Consider the following 19,836-nt stretch of genomic DNA (forward strand, 5'->3'; position numbering starts at 1 on the left):
ACAGAGAGAGGGGTCACAGAGCGGGGAGATCTTGTCTGTGTCCGAAATCGCCCTCTATCCACTCATTCACTGTTCCCTACATTAGTCCACTAATATAGCTCACTTCAAGGAGTGAATGAAAACGAGTGAGTGGAAGGGCTACCGCTTTTGCATAGTTTGTGCGATTTCAGACACATTTTTTGTTTGACCACATTACAATTTTAAAATATTCTAACTGACCCCCCAGCGTGAGTTTTTCAAGGCGACCGTTATTTAGAACTTGTCACTTTAATGTTTCCATGGTGACGCGTCATTGCTTGTCACGTGACACAGCGCTGAATGAATGATGATCTGCTTTTATGTGATTTTTCCTTTTTTATTAAAAATATTCACAAATGTATTAGCTATAGCATGAAACACTGATATTCCTAATGTCAAATATGTGCAAGTGGGTGGGTTTTGTTGTTTAAACATCTTTATAACGATCGTGTTAGTTGTATGCACAATGGGCGGCGCCATTTTAGTTTGTTTTACAGTTCAGAGAAACGGATCTGTTGGATTTACAACACGTCAATTCCTCCACTTCTCACGAAATACATGAAAGTAAGTGGCCGGTGAACTGGGAGAAGAATAGGGTCAAATGTAACTTACACAATGTGTATCTGATATGAATAAAACGTGTCGTCTTATTATAATGGAAAGGATTATTATTGCCGCTTCCATAGACATCAGTGTGTATTTTACAAACTCAAAATCATTGTTTTGCTAGTACCTATGTGTATTTAAATGTCTGAAACCTAAAATAAACATTATGTGGTTGAAAACACTCAATAGTTGTGATATATGACAGCACTGACTGCAGCCGTCCGTCTCTGGCTCAGCGCCAGTCAACGCGCAAAAGCACGTTTGAATTTAGCAGTTGATCACGTGATGCACTGACCGTTCTAATCACACCGGTGTGATCGTACGCTCCAGGGACCAGCCAAGACTGATCACACCGGTGTGATCATACGCGTGAAAGGGTTAAAGATTCTCCATTTATACTACTGTAGACTAAAACCCTTCTTAAAAGTCAATTGGTAACCCAACAACTGCTTACGGTCCATAGAACCATTAACAAGTTTCTTAAATGCCAAATGGAAGTGCAAACCAATTAACCATGCTGCAATTAATTAATTAATTAATTAACACTAAGCAGTTGCCAAGGAGTTCTACGTGTCTGCAAGGGTTTTACTAGTCACTCACAGCCAGAATTTTGACGATGCCATAAAGTCTGCTCAACACTGCAGCTTAAAATTGTAGCCATATGGACGAACTCTATTAGGGATTTCCAGACCTAAAGCAAAACTGTCACAATAACTCCAGCCACCTGTTAAAAAACCAAACATCTCACCGATTAATCGCCGTTCCAGAGGTAAACTGACAGCTGTCTGGTCTGCAAACCTGCACAGGATCATATGCTCCTGTGGAAACCATAGAACATATGTTAATGTACCAAAAAACACATGCTGACACATCAATAAACACACTTGCACTAAACACACAAAAACATCTGAAAAACAGCTCAGCTGCAGAGAAATATCAATGCATGAGATCGTTAGGGTTGTGGTGAGGGAATAGACCATTTATCAACCGTTGCAACCAGCCATTAGAGGAGAAACAGAGGAAAGCAGCACCCAGTTTATTTTATGTAAATCAATGCACTCTAATTGCAGTTTCTTTCTTCTTTTTTTTTTTTGCAGGGACTGTTGCAAGGAAGTGCCACAAAATGACTTCCTCTGCTGTTCCTGTCCAATGATGGCTTCAAGCAACCATTATTCTGCATTAACTGAGTGAAACAAGTGCTGATGGAAAGGATTCGGAACGTAACAGCCCTGGCAGATTGATTCCTACTATCAAGTTGAATCCTCTAGGCTAATAGCTGTGATCGATGCTATAACTCAGTAAAGAGTTAATTTAACACAGTAACTTCAGCATTTTTTAGTATTCGTACCAATAAGAACTTTTGCATCGATCATGCTTGCTTGGAAAGAAGCAAAGGGAATTTTGTAAAACTCAAATCAATTCCAAACAATTAAAATAACATCTATTTTTCTGCTGGGAATTTCAATGCATTCATTTGAAATCACAATGCATTGAATAATCCAGTCAAATTAAATCAGTTGACGCCTTGCAAATGAAAAAAACGGGGGAATTATATGCATCTAAACTGCATGTGTGTAGATCAAACTTTGAGTGATATTCACCTGTGCCAAAGTTGCTATAGGGTGTTAAAGGTTCACCTCATGCTTACAGTACACTGTAAAAAAATATCCTGATTTTAACAGTAAAAGACTGTAAAAATGCTACGGTGAAAAACTATTAATTAAACTGTTAATGGTTAACAGAAAGTTTCCGTTCAATATACGGTGAATAACTGTATTAGATCTAACCGTAAACTAAATTTTACAGTAAAATACCGGTAAATACGTTTTTGGAAGTGAAAAAGAACTAGTCATTTTTTAATTTACAGTGAAAAACTGTAATCCCTGTGTGACACTACACATTTGACGTTTTTTTTTTTTTTACTGTAAATTTAAGTTAAATCTGTAAAGCCTAAAATGTTGCTACCGTATTTTTTACGTTCAATTTCTGGCAACCACAGCTGCCGTATTTTCTTACCGTAAATTTAACGGATTTTTTTTTTACTGTGTGCAAACAGCTTAATTCATAATTCTGTTTGTGCAAATCCAAATACTAATAGCAACAGTGATGCTCGTCTTAGCAAACATTAGAGGTTAAATTTCGAATAGCTCTAGATCTATTCCCGAGGAACTGGCTGTCTCTTGTAGGACCCTCTGTAGGTGATATCTCAGCAGTGGCCTTGAGCACAGCGTGAAAGAGGCAGATGTAGGAGTCGAGCAAACACCGATGACAGTGAGATACAGTACGACTGATTAACCTCATCCATTTCTCACACTTCTGCCTCCACTGCAGCACAGTGCCTGGAGCAGGAAAACACCAGAAAAAAATACAACATGCAACTACAAGAATCACTCTATTCCCAGGAAAACACTATTTCATCTGAGAATCATGAGAAGAGGAAAAACATCGGCTTATGGACAGATGTTTTGTGCTACTCAGAATCTGCGGTAACATTTTTACAGAGCTGGAGCTGAGAGAAAAAAGAAAATCCTCTATAGTGAAGATGATTCATACACTAGTACAGAAAATGTGGCTGAAACTAATTATTTTCATGGTGATAACTGATTAATTAACTGAATATTACAAATCTATACTGCTAACCCAGTTTACACACAAAAATACCTCTCATACTAAAGCCGGGTGCACACTGTATGATTTATAATAGTCGTTTATGATTGCTGCTTGTCAGACTATATGAACATGGTCCCCGCTGTAAACCATGTCACACTGTGGGCTCTCAGTTGTCATTAATGTCAGACTGCATGGCAGTCACGAAGCGTTCAAATTTAAAAGCGTTTAATTTTGATCATGGCTTCTCTTGAAAAGGAAACTGAAAATATGAAGACAAGTGGTGGTTTGTTGCGGTTTCACTAGTTGCATCATCATGTTCGACGCTCCTTGGTTTTTGATTTACCGGTCAAAGTCAGACTACAGGACTGTGCGTCAAACTTCTCACACTGCCAGAATTTCCTCAGAGGTCAAATTTGATTGCAATGGTCATTAATAGGCAAGTACACTGATTTATGAGTCAATTTCCTTAAAAATTCATCCACGACAATGCTTTCACTGTTTGACGTTAATTATTTAGTTTTTTCATTAAACTCTATTTCGGACTGAAGGCTCTTTAATCATAATTTCTATAACAAAAATGACACAAAAATTTTGTTGTGGCACTGTATATTCAACAGCAGTGCAGGAAACATTTCACATTGTATTCTAGTCATTTTACTAATGTTCAAGAACTATTAAAATAATAGCATCATGAAACTTGCAATTACTTTTTTTCTTTCTTTAAAAAAAAAAACTGGTTCTAAATCATATTAAGTAAAAATATCAATTAAAATCAGGCATGAAAACAGTTAGGGAAAAAAAAAACTTTAAAAGTATTAATGTTGGCAACAAACTGGCTAAAAATTATAGAAGAAAAAGTAGAAAAATATAAAAATATAAATTAAAGCTAACTAGAAAAAAGTAAAAATACAAAAACTAATATAAAATAAAATGAACCAAATAGAAAAAAGTACTAATATATATATATATATATATATATATATATATATATATATATATATATATATATATATATATATATATATATATATATATATATATATACACATACACACACACATGTATATACATATACATAAACACTATATACAAAGTACCGTATATATATATATATACGGTATATATATATATATATATGTACTTTTTTCTATTTGGTTCATTTTATTTTATATTAGTTTTTGTATTTTTACTTTTTTCTAGTTAGCTTTAATTTATACATATATACACATATACATAAACACTATATACGAAGTATCATATATATATATATACACATATACACACACATATACATATATTTGTATGAATGTATGTGTATACATATATATATATATATATATATATATGTATGTATTTGTATATGTACATATATACCGTGGATCCAAACTCATGACCTAAACAGGACTAAATCAAACACTGTGCTTCACATACACGAGGCGTATGGACTCCTGTGGAGGTTGTGCATTAGGAATCAGGCAGTGTGGCGTCCCACACATGTAGATGATAATGAACAGAGTGTTGAAACACTTACCTTATAGCTCAAAGTCTCCGCAAACCTCGTGCTGTGGAAAGAGAGAGACGGAGGGGGGCAGACTTAATGAACTCCCACACACACACACACTGAGGAGCAAATGAAAAATGACATGACACGTTAAAAGAAAACACGCTTAAGGAGAGGACAGTCCATCCGGATCATAGGAGATGCTGGAAACCTTCTCTATGGACAAAAAACACATGTAGCACTTCGGTTGCTGAAATAAGCCGTGCGTACTGTAAACACAACGGGATGTCTCGCGTAACACTTGCATGATAAAGAAGAGCTCTGCAACTCGTGTGTGTGTGGTAGGTAATGTTTGGTACATTAACTGTCTGTCATCAGGTCGCCCTTCCTCTCCTAACTGTTGAATGCAACAAATGACAAATCCCTCGATGGGCCGCTGCCATAGCAACACCATGAACACAACCACGGAAAAATCATTTCCTGCGCTCGCTGCTCTCGCCACCCTGATGCTCATGGCCCGCGGCAAAATTCCTGCCGGAGATTAAATGACAGTTTACGCCGGATTTGGAGAATGATTACTTGGGATTGGGGGGAAAACTGATGACTGTTCGAAAGCAATCGTCACTGTTGAGAATTTTTAAAACACACTCTCTAATTTTTGCATTTTCTCGCCAACATTTAACGTGGCACTGATGAGGCTCAGCTGTGATTGTTGATACAGGACAGAATATTCGGAGAACGTTCATGTGAAGAGAACGACAGAAATAGACGCAATAATGAATGTTTATTATGCTGATCTATTATGGTTGGCTATTTTCGAACGGCCTCATGTTCTTGTCGGTATCTTTTGAGGGTATGCAGAGCTTAGCTTTTAATATACTGTGGATTTTAATATCTACACTGTCGTTGTGTAATGGGGAATTAGGGGAACAAATGAGAAGAGAGAAAGATAGAAAGCAAGAAGAGGAAACAGTTTTGACCTCTTGGGGAAGTTGAACTTGAGTGTGTTTTGAATGAACCCGTAGCAGCACGGACTAATGACGAATCCCGCCCGCGCCTGGAGGCAGCGATCCAACACCATGTCTGTTGCCACTCCGCACGCATGCAGGGCCACCTGAAAAACACACAACACACCAGTCATGCTGGTTACAGACATGGGCTCTTAAACAAAAGTTGGTAACCAAACTACCTGAGCTCTAGAGCAAGATATGTGTGTGGAAACTGTCTATTGTAATAAGTCAATTGGACAAAAAGGGTCGGTCATTGTGCACAAATACACAACCATTCAAATGTTTGTCGACAAATGTTTTGAAAGAAGTCACTTATCCTCAAGGCCGCATTCACTGGATCAAAAACACAATACAAAGTCATATTTTGAAATATTATTATAATTTAAAATACCTGTTTTCGATTCTAATATATTCAAAAATGTAATTAATTCATGTGATGGCAAAGCCTAATTTTTAACGTCAGTGTCACAGAAATCATTCTAATATGCCGATTTGCTTATCAAAAAACATTTATTATTATTATCAATTCTGAAAAAACAGCTACTTAATATTTTAGTGGATGATACATTTACATTTCATGATACATTCCATGATGCATTTCTCAAGATTATTTGATTAATATAAACATTAAAAGAATATTTATTTGAGAAAGAAATCATTAAAATATCATTAACATAATAAATGTCTTTACTGTCACTTTTGATCGATTTAATGCATCTTTTCTGAATAAAGTATTAATTTAAAAAAGAAATCTCTTGAACAGTAGTGCATTTTTTTTATATTATTCTGGTTACAAAATGAACTAGAAATTAAACTAAAAAATGCTATGACTTTAAGAAGACAATGACTTGAAAAAATGGCTCACACACACACACACATAAATAAATGTCTTCATTTTCATAATTAAAATTCATTTTAAGATTTTTCTGAAAAGGTTACATAAAAAAGAAATCAAGGTATATTCGGAATGAGAATATAACAAAAAAGAAATGGCTCATTAAAAGGATGAAATACTTAAGAGTTCAAGTTTGCTTGAAAGTTACACAACAAAGGCAGTAAATTCAAAACAAATTTGGAGAATGATATAGCAGTTTTTTCCAAAACAAATTAAGCCAACATGAAAGATTAAAAAATTACTGGTAGCACTTTATTAGTCCTGTTCCCCATGTACATACTATGTACTTATTATAGTAATAACAATAACTGGGTAATAACTAGGTACTAACCCTGAACCTACCCCTAAACCTAACCTCAACCCATGTACTTACCTTATATTAACCAGTACGTTTTATGTAAGTACATTGTAAGTACATGTAAGTGCACATACTGTATAATAAAGTGCAACCAAATTACCAGAACGAACTTGGCATTTGACCAGAAGGTTGTTTTATCTAAAGCATAATGCATAAAAGCATAACAATTTTGGTTACATCATTGCAAATGTGTGAATTAGACTATTTCCCAGTGCTCAGAGTGGCGTTAATCTACGCATGACAACTAAAAAACGGTTTAAACTTTTTGCCTGTCCTTGGCCACATTTCCACACATCTCAAAGTTCTTCTGTATCTAGCGTGTTCTCATTGATCTGTTAGTGACTCGGGCACAGGGAGAGAGAGAGAGAGAGAGAGAGAGAGAGAGCATGCCAGTCATACCCTGCCGGTGTGACACTGCATGACAGCAGATGTCTCTCTGCCTATTAGCAGGAAAAGTGGATCAAACAGCTTGATGGAGGGTAAAGAAAAGCTTTAGATGTCCATACAGAGGCTTGTGAAAGATCAAGCGTTCGACTTTGCTCACGTCTTTACCGGACCAGTGCCTGCATCCATCACCATTAGGGTGAGAAACTGGAACAAATAATGCAAACTCTGGTCTCAGTGAGTGTGAGCGCACAGTTGACCAAACCCATGGATTAACACCCTTCAAATCCCCCATAAGAAGTTTACTGGGAAATGTGGCCAAATCTCAGAGGATTCGCTTTACACGCTGCTTGGAGTTGCCATAGGAGAGGAATTATGCCCGTGAACTCTGTGTGGGAAAACACACAGCCTTAAGCCGAGACGAAATAAATTAGGAAAAAGCAATATTGGCAAAGCGTCCAGTGTGGATTGTAATTAAGTTCTCGAGACGCTAATTAGACCGAAATGATTCATAATGTCTTTTTAACAGGATCTGGAATAAAGCCATTCTCAAAAACCCTGGGCAGGTGTTTGAGCATTCAAGGGCCACCCTAATGTACTAATCACAATCCATTAACGCAGGGTTTCAGTTCTTTGAAGTAGACCACCATCTCATAATGGACCCATGTATTTGCATCTAAAGTGAGAAACAGAACGCCTCATCACCACAACAAGCAAAATCAACTGTGAAAACCTTTCGCTTTGAGGACGTCGTGCAGCAGGTGAATTTCAAAAGTTGACAATGATGCAACAAAATGACAATACTACAGATAGTGTTTCTTAAGGACGCCGGGAGAACTTTCAGAAGATGTTTTGTGAAAGTACAACTTTGAATGACCATTCGGCAAAACATCTTCTGAAAGTTCTCCCAGCGTCCTTAAGAAACACAATGTGAAATTCACAAGGAATTCTGACAATAACGGATGAGAGACTTTAAAGAGTAAATCAATGCACAACTACAGTAGAACTTCAGGAATAAAGAGCGGGAGGAAAACACTTTTTTTCACAACACAAATTAAATGAAAAATATAGCAAATCACAGAAGAGTCTATTCACACAGAAGGCACAAAAAAAACATTCTGGTAGTTCAGATGCTTTAATGCAAGAAAAAGCACAAATGAAAAAAAAAAAATTACTCACTTTAACACAAGATATCTGCTTAAAAAATAGATGTAGCTATAGTCATAGCATGGTAAAGGAATATGAGCTATAATGACAATAATAGTGTGCTTATGGTAATAGTAGAGCTTTCACAATAAACTGTCACTAAATTGGTAAAGTTGGTAAAACACACGCGCACACACACACAACGAACTGTTCCAACGCTATCTCACGACCAATTCGTACGAATTCGTACGAGTGATTAAAAGGTGGCTAATTCGTACTAATTCATACGACCTCACTCGTACGAATTTGTACGATTTGTCTAAACTCACGTGACGGGTAGGTTTAGGGGCGGGGTCAGGGGTAGGTCATTCGTACGAATTCATACGAATTTGGTAACTCGTAAAATATGTACGAATTAGCAAAAATCGTACGAATTTGTACGAGTGAGGTCGTATGAATTAGTACGAATTAGCCACCTCGTAAAATTCGCACGAATTGCCGTGAGATCGGGCTGACTGTTCTCATAGCAAAACAAAAAAAAACAAAAAAAAAATCAAAGCAAAGAAAAAACTAAATAAAAACAAAAAACAAAAAGCAAAACAAATAAGCAAGAAAAAAAAAACAGTTCAACAAATCAATCCATGTCAAAACAAAATCAAAAGCGAGAAAACAAAACGAGGAATGAAAAATAAGATCCAAACAAAAAACACATTGTATGGCGATTATATTTTTTTTTAGTGCGAACAGGTCTGTAGAAATGAAACAACATATTGTTTGTTAGTATTTGTGGGCGAATGTTCGGTAGAAACACTGTAAAGCATTATTTGGCAGCATGCAATTATGCCACAATCTATTCTTTACAAAAGCAAAGAGGTTGGAAAAGCACATCACAGTCATTCCAAGTCTTCCATCGGAATGTCGGACGCTCCGTCTCCAGTACAAATTTAGTCATAATGAGACAAAGCTGGTGGGCCGTCTCCCAAAAGATCAGATGAATGTTGTTTAGCATGGGAAAGAAGCAGTGTTACAAAGCTCAAGTTTGTTTTTCCTTTACAAGCAAATAAAGTGGAATCTGCAATGGTTTTGTGTGGTCTCTTGTACTGAAGGATCTAATAAATTAAGTTTTCTGAAAGCACTGAACATATAAGACATTGACAAAGAGCTTAACGTCATCCTCAATGCTAGTTTTTCTTGTATAAATCATTCAGCAACGGAAAAATAATAAAGCATATTCTTTATTCGGTTTTCTCATGCAGTAGGTCTTCATTTTTTTGCTGAGGATGTTTCTTTTCTTCCATTCAATGGAGTAAAAACTTTTTCTGTCTTTATAATTAAGTAGTTTGCCCGAGGGATGGAAGGCACAACTTCACGACTACGATGCAAGTTCATTATTCACAGCCACCGAACACAGCAGTGTGCTTGTTTCACCATCATTCAACAGGTACAACAAATCAAGTTTGAGCAAACAGCCCATAACTTCTCTTTTCACATCATTACCCATGTTTAGTCATTTTTCCTAGTGTAGCTGCCTGCAAGCCTTATTACAGACTGTCTTAAAAAAGGAATAGAAGCTATTTTCACGCATCTAACCCACTGGGAAACAATAGTTCCGGCTCTGCTGTTTTAGCAAGCAAACCTTTTAACCATTTATGCTGATGATATGTGCAGAGTTATGCAAGATAACACAATATAGCTTAGAAACTCAAAGATAAAAATTTCAAATTCACTAAATCCGTCTTTATACCAACACAACAAACACAATCACTTTCCAGAGCTTTCTCATTGCCCAAACAGGTTAACAATCTTGAACGTCTGCTTGCTAATCGCTGTGTAAGTTTTAAAATAATTCAAATTCATACCAATTTAGCAATGAATCGTTTATATTTAGACTGATTCACAACCGCTTCAATGTCGAATTATTCATTTCCAAGCCTGTAAATCACAATTGTATAATGTCCTTGATATTTTCAACTTGTTTCATGACCGAGATACACATAAAATAACACTATGTAGTTCGTTCTAAACCCTTGACAATAATTTTTTTATGGAATATCGCATCCATAAGTGACTTATACATGTACATATTTTTTTTTAATTCATGTGCCCTCATAATCTATAATCAAAAAACTTCCCCTCCCTCTTGCAGTTATTTTCTTCTCTAATGACGTGTTTACTGGCGTGAGGGCGGAGCAACCTGTCACTCACACGAGATCCACCAATAGCAAACCACAACCATCCAATCAATTCCCGATGGACAAAATCAAGACCCGCCCAACATTTTTTCTTGTACAAGAAGCAATTTCACTTGAATATACACTCACCTAAAGGCTTATTAGGAACACCATACTAATACTGTGTTTGACCCCCTTTCACCTTCAGAACTGCCTTAATTCTATGTGGCATTGATTCAACAAGGTGCTGAAAGCATTCTTTAGAAATGTTGGCCCATATTGATAGGATAGCATCTTGCAGTTGATGTAAATTTGTGGGATGCACATCCAGGGCACGAAGCTCCCGTTCCACCACATCCCAAAGATGCTCTATTGGGTTGAGATCTGGTGACTGTGGGGGCCATTTTAGTACAGTGAACTCATTGTCATGTTCAAGAAACCAATTTGAAATGATTCGAGCTTTGTGACATGGTGCATTATCCTGCTGGAAGTAGCCATCAGAGGATGGGTACATGGTGGCCATAAAGGGATGGACATGGTCAGAAACAATGCTCAGGTAGGCCGTGGCATTTAAACGATGTCCAATTGGCACTAAGGGGCCTAAAGTGTGCCAAGAAAACATCCCCCACACCATTACACCACTACCACCAGCCTGCACAGTGGTAACAAGGCATGATGGATCCATGTTCTCATTCGGTTTACGCCAAATTCTGACTCTACCATCTGAATGTCTCAACAGAAATCGAGACTCATCAGACCAGGCAACATTTTTCCAGTCTTCAACTGTCCAATTTTGGTGAGCTCTTGCAAATTGTAGCCTCTTTTTGCTATTTGTAGTGGAGATGAGTGGTACCCGGTGGGGTCTTCTGCTGTTGTAGCCCATCCGCCTCAAGGTTGTGTGTGTTGTGGCTTCACAAATGCTTTGCTGCATACCTCAGTTGTAACGAGTGGTTATTGCAGTCAAAGTTGCTCTTCTATCAGCTTGAATCAGTCGGCCCATTCTCCTCTGACCTCTAGCATCAAAAAGGCATTTTCGCCCACAGGACTGCCGCATACTGGATGTTTTTCCCTTTTCACACCATTCTTTGTAAACCCTAGAAATGGTTGTGTGTGAAAATCCCAGTAACTGAGCAGATTGTGAAATACTCAGACCGGCCCGTCTGGCACCAACAACCATGACACGCTCAAAATTGCTTAAATCACCTTTCTTTCCCATTCTGACATTCAGTTTGGAGTTCAGGAGATTGTCTTGACCAGGACCACACCCCTAAATGCATTGAAGCAACTGCCATGTGATTGGTTGATTAGATAATTGCATTAATGAGAAATTGAACAGGTGTTCCTAATAATCCTTTAGGTGAGTGTACATCACAATGGGGAAAAAAAGACTATCACAACTAAATATACACCTAGATCTTTTATATTAGATTACCTTGTTTATTTGCAACACTTTTCAATAGGACAAGACTCTAGAGACAAATCTCTGTCCGCTGCTGCATAACGTGACAAATTGGAGGTTATCTAATGTTTAACAATATACATGGTTTAATGTCCACTTGTCACAGGTGCTAAAAAAGTCAGATTTACATGAAAGAGAAAGCTTTTAGTGGAGGAATATTTCATCCCCACATGGAGGTCTGGAGGGGGAAAAAAATACTTCTTTCTAGATAAACCTTGTATATTAAAATTATTTTTTTTAAATTGTTGACTGTTTGATATGAATCCCATTATGAATCTCATTGACATTCTTATTTTTAATGATTGTGGTAGGTGCCCAAAAGAAACTCTACATAGATACAGGTATTAGATTTGGGAACCAGTGAAGGTCTGATAAAGACTCTGTGTCGGAAGAAAATAACCACCCCACACACACACACACAACGGAGCAGTGTGTGAAGCTCAATACTGCAGCTGCAGCTCTCTGTGGATACGAGGCCAGAGGCTGCAGGTCTCTGGCAGAAAGAAACATCTCATTACCTCCTGAAACAAATATAAGAACTGCAGAAAGTACATACTTCCTCAGTTTTATCATTTTAATCAGTATTTTAATCTTTTTTTTTTTGTAAAAATACCTAAACATACTTAAAATGCACAATTGTGTAAGATAAGACTTGTTTTCAGAGAATATAGATTGAATTACGTTTTTTCCGCCTTCACCACATTGGCAAACTGTAACAAAAAAACAAACCTCGCACGGTTTCTACGGTTTCACGGTTTAACAAGCCAAAACAATTCGCCAGTGCTGTATGAAAAATAAACAATTTGGTTAAATTTAAATAGATTAAAGTAAATATATTTCGGTCTACCTCAAATATGATTAGGGAGTGCTCTTAACAAATATACAATCCAACTAGATTGCATAATATAAATTTGCTGTCTAATTTATATTATGCTTGTGGTTACAATATTTGACCGAATTAAAAAATAAGAGAACACAAAACAAATGTGTGTAAATGACTATTAATAATATCATTGTTCCACAATCAGTCTCATTTAACATTAAATGTAATCTTAAATGTTGTCAAGTTGTCGAGGAGCCAATTTCATCACTCAAAATGCAGTAATGAGCAACGCATTCTCTTTTGAAAGGATTTAAAGGACAAACGTGAGGGTGAACTGCATAATTAATATGGATGGCAGGGAGAATCAAACAAGCAACAACTACAGAGTGCCAGAATCCATCCTTTTAAACAGGCTTTGCAATGCAAATGAAGAGATATCCATACCTTATGGACAAAAATGTATGTGAAATTATTGAAACTGCTCATTGCAAGAACAAGCGCTGAAAGCAAACATTAACAAAAGCAATTATAGACGAAAGGCTGCAGTGGGATCCAAATGTCTGAGGCCACATTGAAATCTATCTAATGTAAAACTAGAATTAAACAAAATTTTTGAAAGATTTAACACCAAGATACACAATGAAATATTAAACCCTCATGTACTATTTGGCATCTGAGAGACTCCAATGCTATTTTAATAGCTAAACCTTTCTTAATGTTATGAGAAATGATTATAAACCTAAAATCAACTTCATAACAGCCATTAAACACCCTCCAAACACATGACTTTAGTTTGGAGTATCAGAAACATGCATGAATTTTCAAAAGCTAACTAATTCATACATATTAATATGCACCGTGAACAACAATCTATCTCTCTCTATATATATATATACACACACACACTTCCAAGAGAAACACTTCACAAATATCATGTATGTTTTATATAAGACGGTTCTCACCCCGATATTGAAGTTTCCGGTGAAGTAGTCGAGGTTTGTCTGGATGAAGCCCATGTTTGTCAATCCAAGCTGAGCACTTCGGTCTCTGGCCCTGACCAGAGACTCCTCTTTATTTTCAATGAGAATAACCTGATCAATGACAAAAATGGGATATTTCACCATGCTGCTATTATATCTCTTACAACTCACTGGTTCATTGCCAAATTGCTCATTGATTCATCTCGAATTGCTCTTTGAAAAGCCATTTCATTAAAAGGAACGAAAATCAGCAGAGAATGAGAAGCACATCTTCTAAATAACTACCTAATAATCCACTGAACCATTAAATATGTATTAGCACTCAAAGAGTATTCTAGTATTGAGTTGATTTTCCTATCCGCATTTGTAAAAGCACAATTTTCCCAACAAGGGCTTAGGGAGACAAAAAACAACAATAGTGTGGAATCAGTTTATTTTTCCAGTGTCTACAAATGAGCTCACCAGGGAGGAAGGCAGATTTTGTTTCTTTTCTTTGATTCTGTTAACCTGAACTTGCTACACTTGAACAAATCAGAAAGTCTTACCTGACATTTAGGAAGCGTGTACGCCAAAACAATCCCAACGTGCCCCTGAGAAAACAAACGAAGAAAAAGCTGCTAAAGAACTTGGGAGAAACAGACCTCAAAGAGCTCCTCAGATCAAGCTCAAGAGAACACAGGCGCACAGAAGAATATTGACCTGTTGCCCAAAAGCTGTAACGTCAGGGCTTATATGTATGCACAGAATAACAAGAGCACTCCCAAAGATTACACGAGGTGACAACGGAGGAGAACAGATGCTTACTGACTGAGTCCCGTAAGAAAACAGAAACAAGTCCAAGACGTTTTTAACATGTCAGAAGGTAACCTACCCCCCCGCTGCAGAAATCCACCACAGTGTTCCCCGGGTGGGCCAGATCCGTCACCATGGCAAGCAGGTTGTTGAGTTGTTGTTGTTTGCGCACGGCGCGGGCGTCTGACATCTTACCTTTGGAGACAAGGGAATGTTAACACCGAAACTGCCAACAGCAACACACTGCAACAAGACTCTTAACCATAGCCAAAATAGAAATGTGTGTCCAAGTTACAAATGTTACATAATCCAGTAGATGCGTGATAATGTACAGCCAATCATTAACGCAAACTAAACCCACATCGGAATCAGTCCATCAGCCTGAATAGGTTTATTTGGGAAATTACTAATTAGTTTTGTTGGCAAAAATAAATAAGTAAAATAAAATAAAAAGTTTGTAAATATATGCGTGTTTATATACACTCACCGGCCACTTTATTAGGTACACCTGTCCAACTGCTCGTTAACACTTAATTTCTAAGCAGCCAATCACATGGTGGCAACTCAGTGCATTTAGGCATGTAGACATGGTCAAGACAATCTCCTGCAGTTCAAACCGAGCATCAGTATGGGGAAGAAAGGTGATTTGAGTGACTTTGAACGTGGCATGATTGTTGGTGCCAGAAGGGCTGGTCTGAGTATTTCAGAAACTGCTAATCTACTGGGATTTTCAAGCACAACCATCTCTAGGGTTTACAGAGAATGGTCCGAAAAAGAAAAAACATCCAGTGAGCGGCAGTTCTGTGGGCGGAAATGCCTTGTTGATGCCAGAGGTCAGAGGAGAATGGCCAGACTGGTTCGAGCTGATAGAAGGGCAACAGTGACTGAAATAACCACTCGTTACAACCGAGGTATGCAGCAAAGCATTTGTGAAGCCACAACACGCACAACCTTGAGGCGGCTGGGCTACAACAGCAGAAGACTCCACCGGGTACCACTCATCTCCACTACAAATAGGAAAAAAGAGGCTACAATTTGCAAGAGCTCACCAAAATTGAACAGTTGAAGACTGGAAAAATGTTGCCTGGTCTGATGAGTCTCGATTTCTGTTGAGACATTCAGATGTTAGAGTCAGAATTTGGCGTAAACAGAATGAGAACATGGAACCATCATGCCTTGTTACCACTGTGCAGGCTGGTGGTGGTGGTGTAATGGTGTGGGGGATGTTTTCCTGGCACACTTTTGGCCCCTTAGTGCCAATTGGGCATCGTTTAAATGCCACGGCCTACCTGAGCATTGTTTCTGACCATGTCCATCCCTTTATGGCCACCATGTACCCATCCTCTGATGGCTACTTCCACCATGTCACAAAGCTCTAATCATTTCAAATTGGTTTCTTGAACATGACAATGAGTTCACTGTACTAAAATGGCCTCCACAGTCACCAGATCTCAACCCAATAGAGCATCTTTGGGATGTGGTGGAACGGGAGATTCGCATCATGGATGTGCAGCCGACAAATCTGCGGCAACTGTGTGATGCCATCATGTCAATATGGACCAAACTCCCTGAGGAATGCTTCCAGCACCTTGTTGAATCTATGCCACGAAGAATTGAGGCAGTTCTGAAGGCAAAAGGGGGTCCAACCCGTTACTAGCATGGGGTACCTAATAAAGTGGCCGGTGAGTGTATATCTTGTATTATAATAAGTAAAATTAAAAAAAAGTTTGTAAATATATTATATATATATATATATCTTCTATTATAATAAAATAGTATTAAATTAAACCATCAATTTATGTATTTATTATTCTCTTAAATTAAAATTATTTTTAACTTAAACAAATTATTTAGTATTAAATAGTAGTATTATTTAGTGCTGTCAAATCGATTAATCGCGATTAGTCACATCTAACAAAAGTTTGTAAATACAAGTGTGTGTTTATATATATATATATATATATATATATATATATATATATATATATATATATATATATAAAAAATACACACATATCTATAAACTTTTGTTAGATGTGACTAATCGCGATTAATCGATTTGACTGCACTAAATAATATAATGTAATATAATATAATATAATTATATGTACAGTGAGCACTAACATTTCACAACAGTATGGACATTAAAATATTTTAAGCTGCAGTCCGCAGTTTTCCCTCTTTGTCGCCATCTCTGTTCGAGATCTGCAATTGCAGTCATTCGCGGAATTATCAACTTTACGTGGGTTGTGCCTCGGCATGGTTTTGAGGAGATTGTGCGGCTGTCAGTCGCCGAGCCGGTGTGGATACTGTCATTCGCAATCACAGATTCTACTTTTTGGAAGTATGACCAATATAAGAATTTTCACCGTAAAATGTCATCTGAACAATTAAGTAACATCCACTTTTCACGTCAAACCTTGCAAATTATACTTTGTTCTTTTAAATTGTTAATGTTAACCACATCTGCATTGCATGACTACATTTAATGCCCTTCAGATATGTATCCCTGTTTTCGCATGGGTCCGGTTGCAGTCTCTTTTTCCAAACTCTTTTGCATTTTACAACGGGTGAATCTCCAGTTGTCACTGGTGATTGTCATTTGAACCTTTCTGGATCCGCCATCAAATTGAAAAGTTTAATTATATCAAGTGCTGTGAGAAAAGGCTATAAATCTCCACCTCCAACATCCTCACACGCAATATAGCCGACTAGCCGAGACTCTTCTTTATGTGTACAGATGTGACGTAATGACAGCAGAGAGTTATGAACACTGGCTGGTTATGTACTTGCTCAAAAATTTATTTTGGATAATTTGTTTAACCCCAAAAAGTTACGGACTGAAGCTTTAAATCATTACTTTGTAATTGCAGTCACACAAATGACTGAAAACAAAGCCATGGTCAAGAGAAAAAAATGGTTATACATTTATAAATTGAGGTAATATTCTGTTGTAACATGCATGAAGTCACACAAGACATGCATTGTTGTTACCATGCACAATATGTTAGGTTATAATAATAATGAACTGCTGTATAATTAAAGGTGCAGTGTGTAGATTTTAGCGACATCTAGCGGTTCGGTTGCGAGTTGCACTAAGGGCTCAGCCCACTGCTCACCCCTCCCTTTCGAAGAAGCTACGGTGGCTAAAACGGGACAAACATATCGTCGTCTGAGACAGCAGAGAATAGCCAGAGTAAGCCAAGAGTGTGTAACATTGTCACTGTTTCTGTACCACAGTCCATTATAAACCACATCATGGATAAAGTTTACAAAGCCATAGTCAGGTGAGGATCAGGGCCAAGGGTCTTAATATATCATATAATAATAGTAATCAGCTGATTGTCTCACGAACATAACCAGCACATTTCTCCCCACATAGCAAACCCATAATACAGCGAGGGAGAAGAACCACATGAAACTATGCAACTATATATGTTTTCTAACAGGGTAGTAAAAGTTTAGCTGGCTAAATATGAGCTGTTACTGTGGCTGAGCTGGTTAAAGCGTAAAGCCTTGTTTATACTCGACGCGTCCGCATGAGCCCAAAGGTGCGCGCGGCAAAAATGACATGATTGTAACAGCGCACGCGCCTCCGCATCCCCTAGACACCACTTACTACACACAATAGGCTTTTTTTCTCTGATTTTGAAAACTCTTCACGATCGACTTAAAATGCTTCGAAGATCGACGGGTTGGTGATTCCTGTAACTGTTTTCCGGTCAATGACAAGAGTAGCCTACTAATCAGCTGTCTCACGAACTTAACCAGCACATTTATCCCCACATAGCAAAGCCATAACACAGCGAGGGAGAAGAACTAAGTTACATGAAACAATCCAACTACATATTTTACACCACTGACAAGGGAAAAGTCACTACTCACTGTGTTTATGGCTAGCTTCTAGCTTTCTGCTGCTTCTCTTTCAAGGTATGAACGAAACACGCTCTGTAGGGCTGTTTGTTCGCTGTCGGCTACGATAGAAACATGACGTCACAATGTGTCGACCTTCATAGAAGGGGGTGCCCGCGGTTATGTAGATATAAATGTCTCATTCTAAGGTAATAAATACATTACAGTTTATTAAGCAAGTTCTTTATACGCCACTGAAAACATAGTTATTAGGGGTGGAACGGTACACAGAAGTCACGGTTCGGTTCATACCTCGGTTCAGACATCACGGTTCGGTACGATTTCGGTACAATGGAGGGAAAAGCAAAACAAAAATGCAGAAGGCATTGTATTTTTTAAATAAGTTTTATTAATAAAGGCATAGAACCAGTTTATTTGTAGTGCACTGACAATAGTTTTATATAATTAGTTTATTAATTAAATTAATAAAAAGACAAAAAGACCTTGCGATATGTTTGGTAATTGTACCTGAATTAATTTAAAATTAATTTGCTATATTTCAGATCAATATATTTGTTTTCCTTAATTTTAATTAACATTATTAATTAACAATGTAACATTATTCTCATCTGAATTATAAATAATTGATTTCTGTATAAAATAATACTACCATTAATAACGCATTCGATTTTCTTTTTTAATCAATGTAGAATGTTTAAGATTAGTGCTCCGAGGACGAGAAATGAAAACCAATGCGATGAATGTCCAAAAGATGGGACCCACAGACTGTTTTGAAATGGAGTTGGATAAATATGTTTTGCTTTTAAAACAGTGTGCGTGTGTGTGTGTGTGTGAGAGAGAGAGAGAGATTTTGGTTGGGTGACAGTTGTAGGTTACAGTTTGACAAGAGTTTACAGTGTGACAAAAGCACAATGTTGTGTTTTATTGCGAGTGTACACAAATATAAGTAAACACTTTGCAGGTTTAATGATCTGTATGAACAAAAATGACGGAGTATGTTTTTTATGTTTCCACTGTTCGATCGCGGCCGCGCCTCTCTCTCACACACACACACAAACACACACACTCCAGCATTGCAATCTTGACATCGCAGCCTGTTCATTATGCGGTCACACCAAACGCGAATAGAGCGTTAAATTCGCGTCTATCGCGTCTAGTTCGACGCTAGTCCAAAGCGAATAGGACGCACGTATAAGCCAACGTTTGAAGT

General features: G+C 37.5%; 1 protein-coding gene across 3 annotated transcripts in view; it reads right to left on the reverse strand.

Annotated features, from left to right (window-relative positions):
- Nucleotides 1-19,836, reverse strand: part of gstcd (glutathione S-transferase, C-terminal domain containing) — a 52,481-nt gene that overhangs the window by 1,299 nt on the left and 31,346 nt on the right. For all 3 annotated transcript variants that reach the window (XM_056253580.1, XM_056253581.1, XM_056253582.1), the window contains exons 6-11: nt 14,833-14,948; nt 14,507-14,551; nt 13,944-14,072; nt 5,716-5,849; nt 4,766-4,796; nt 1,373-1,442 (exon numbers count right to left, since the gene is read on the reverse strand). In XM_056253580.1, the coding sequence (XP_056109555.1) occupies nt 1,373-1,442; nt 4,766-4,796; nt 5,716-5,849; nt 13,944-14,072; nt 14,507-14,551; nt 14,833-14,948 (525 nt within the window). The remainder of the gene's footprint in view (nt 1-1,372; nt 1,443-4,765; nt 4,797-5,715; nt 5,850-13,943; nt 14,073-14,506; nt 14,552-14,832; nt 14,949-19,836) is intronic.

Source organism: Rhinichthys klamathensis, unplaced genomic scaffold, assembly GCF_029890125.1.
Source record: "Rhinichthys klamathensis goyatoka isolate OS25496 unplaced genomic scaffold, OSU_Roscu_1.1 h1tg000107l_1, whole genome shotgun sequence".
NCBI classification, from domain to species: Eukaryota; Metazoa; Chordata; class Actinopteri; order Cypriniformes; family Leuciscidae; genus Rhinichthys; species Rhinichthys klamathensis.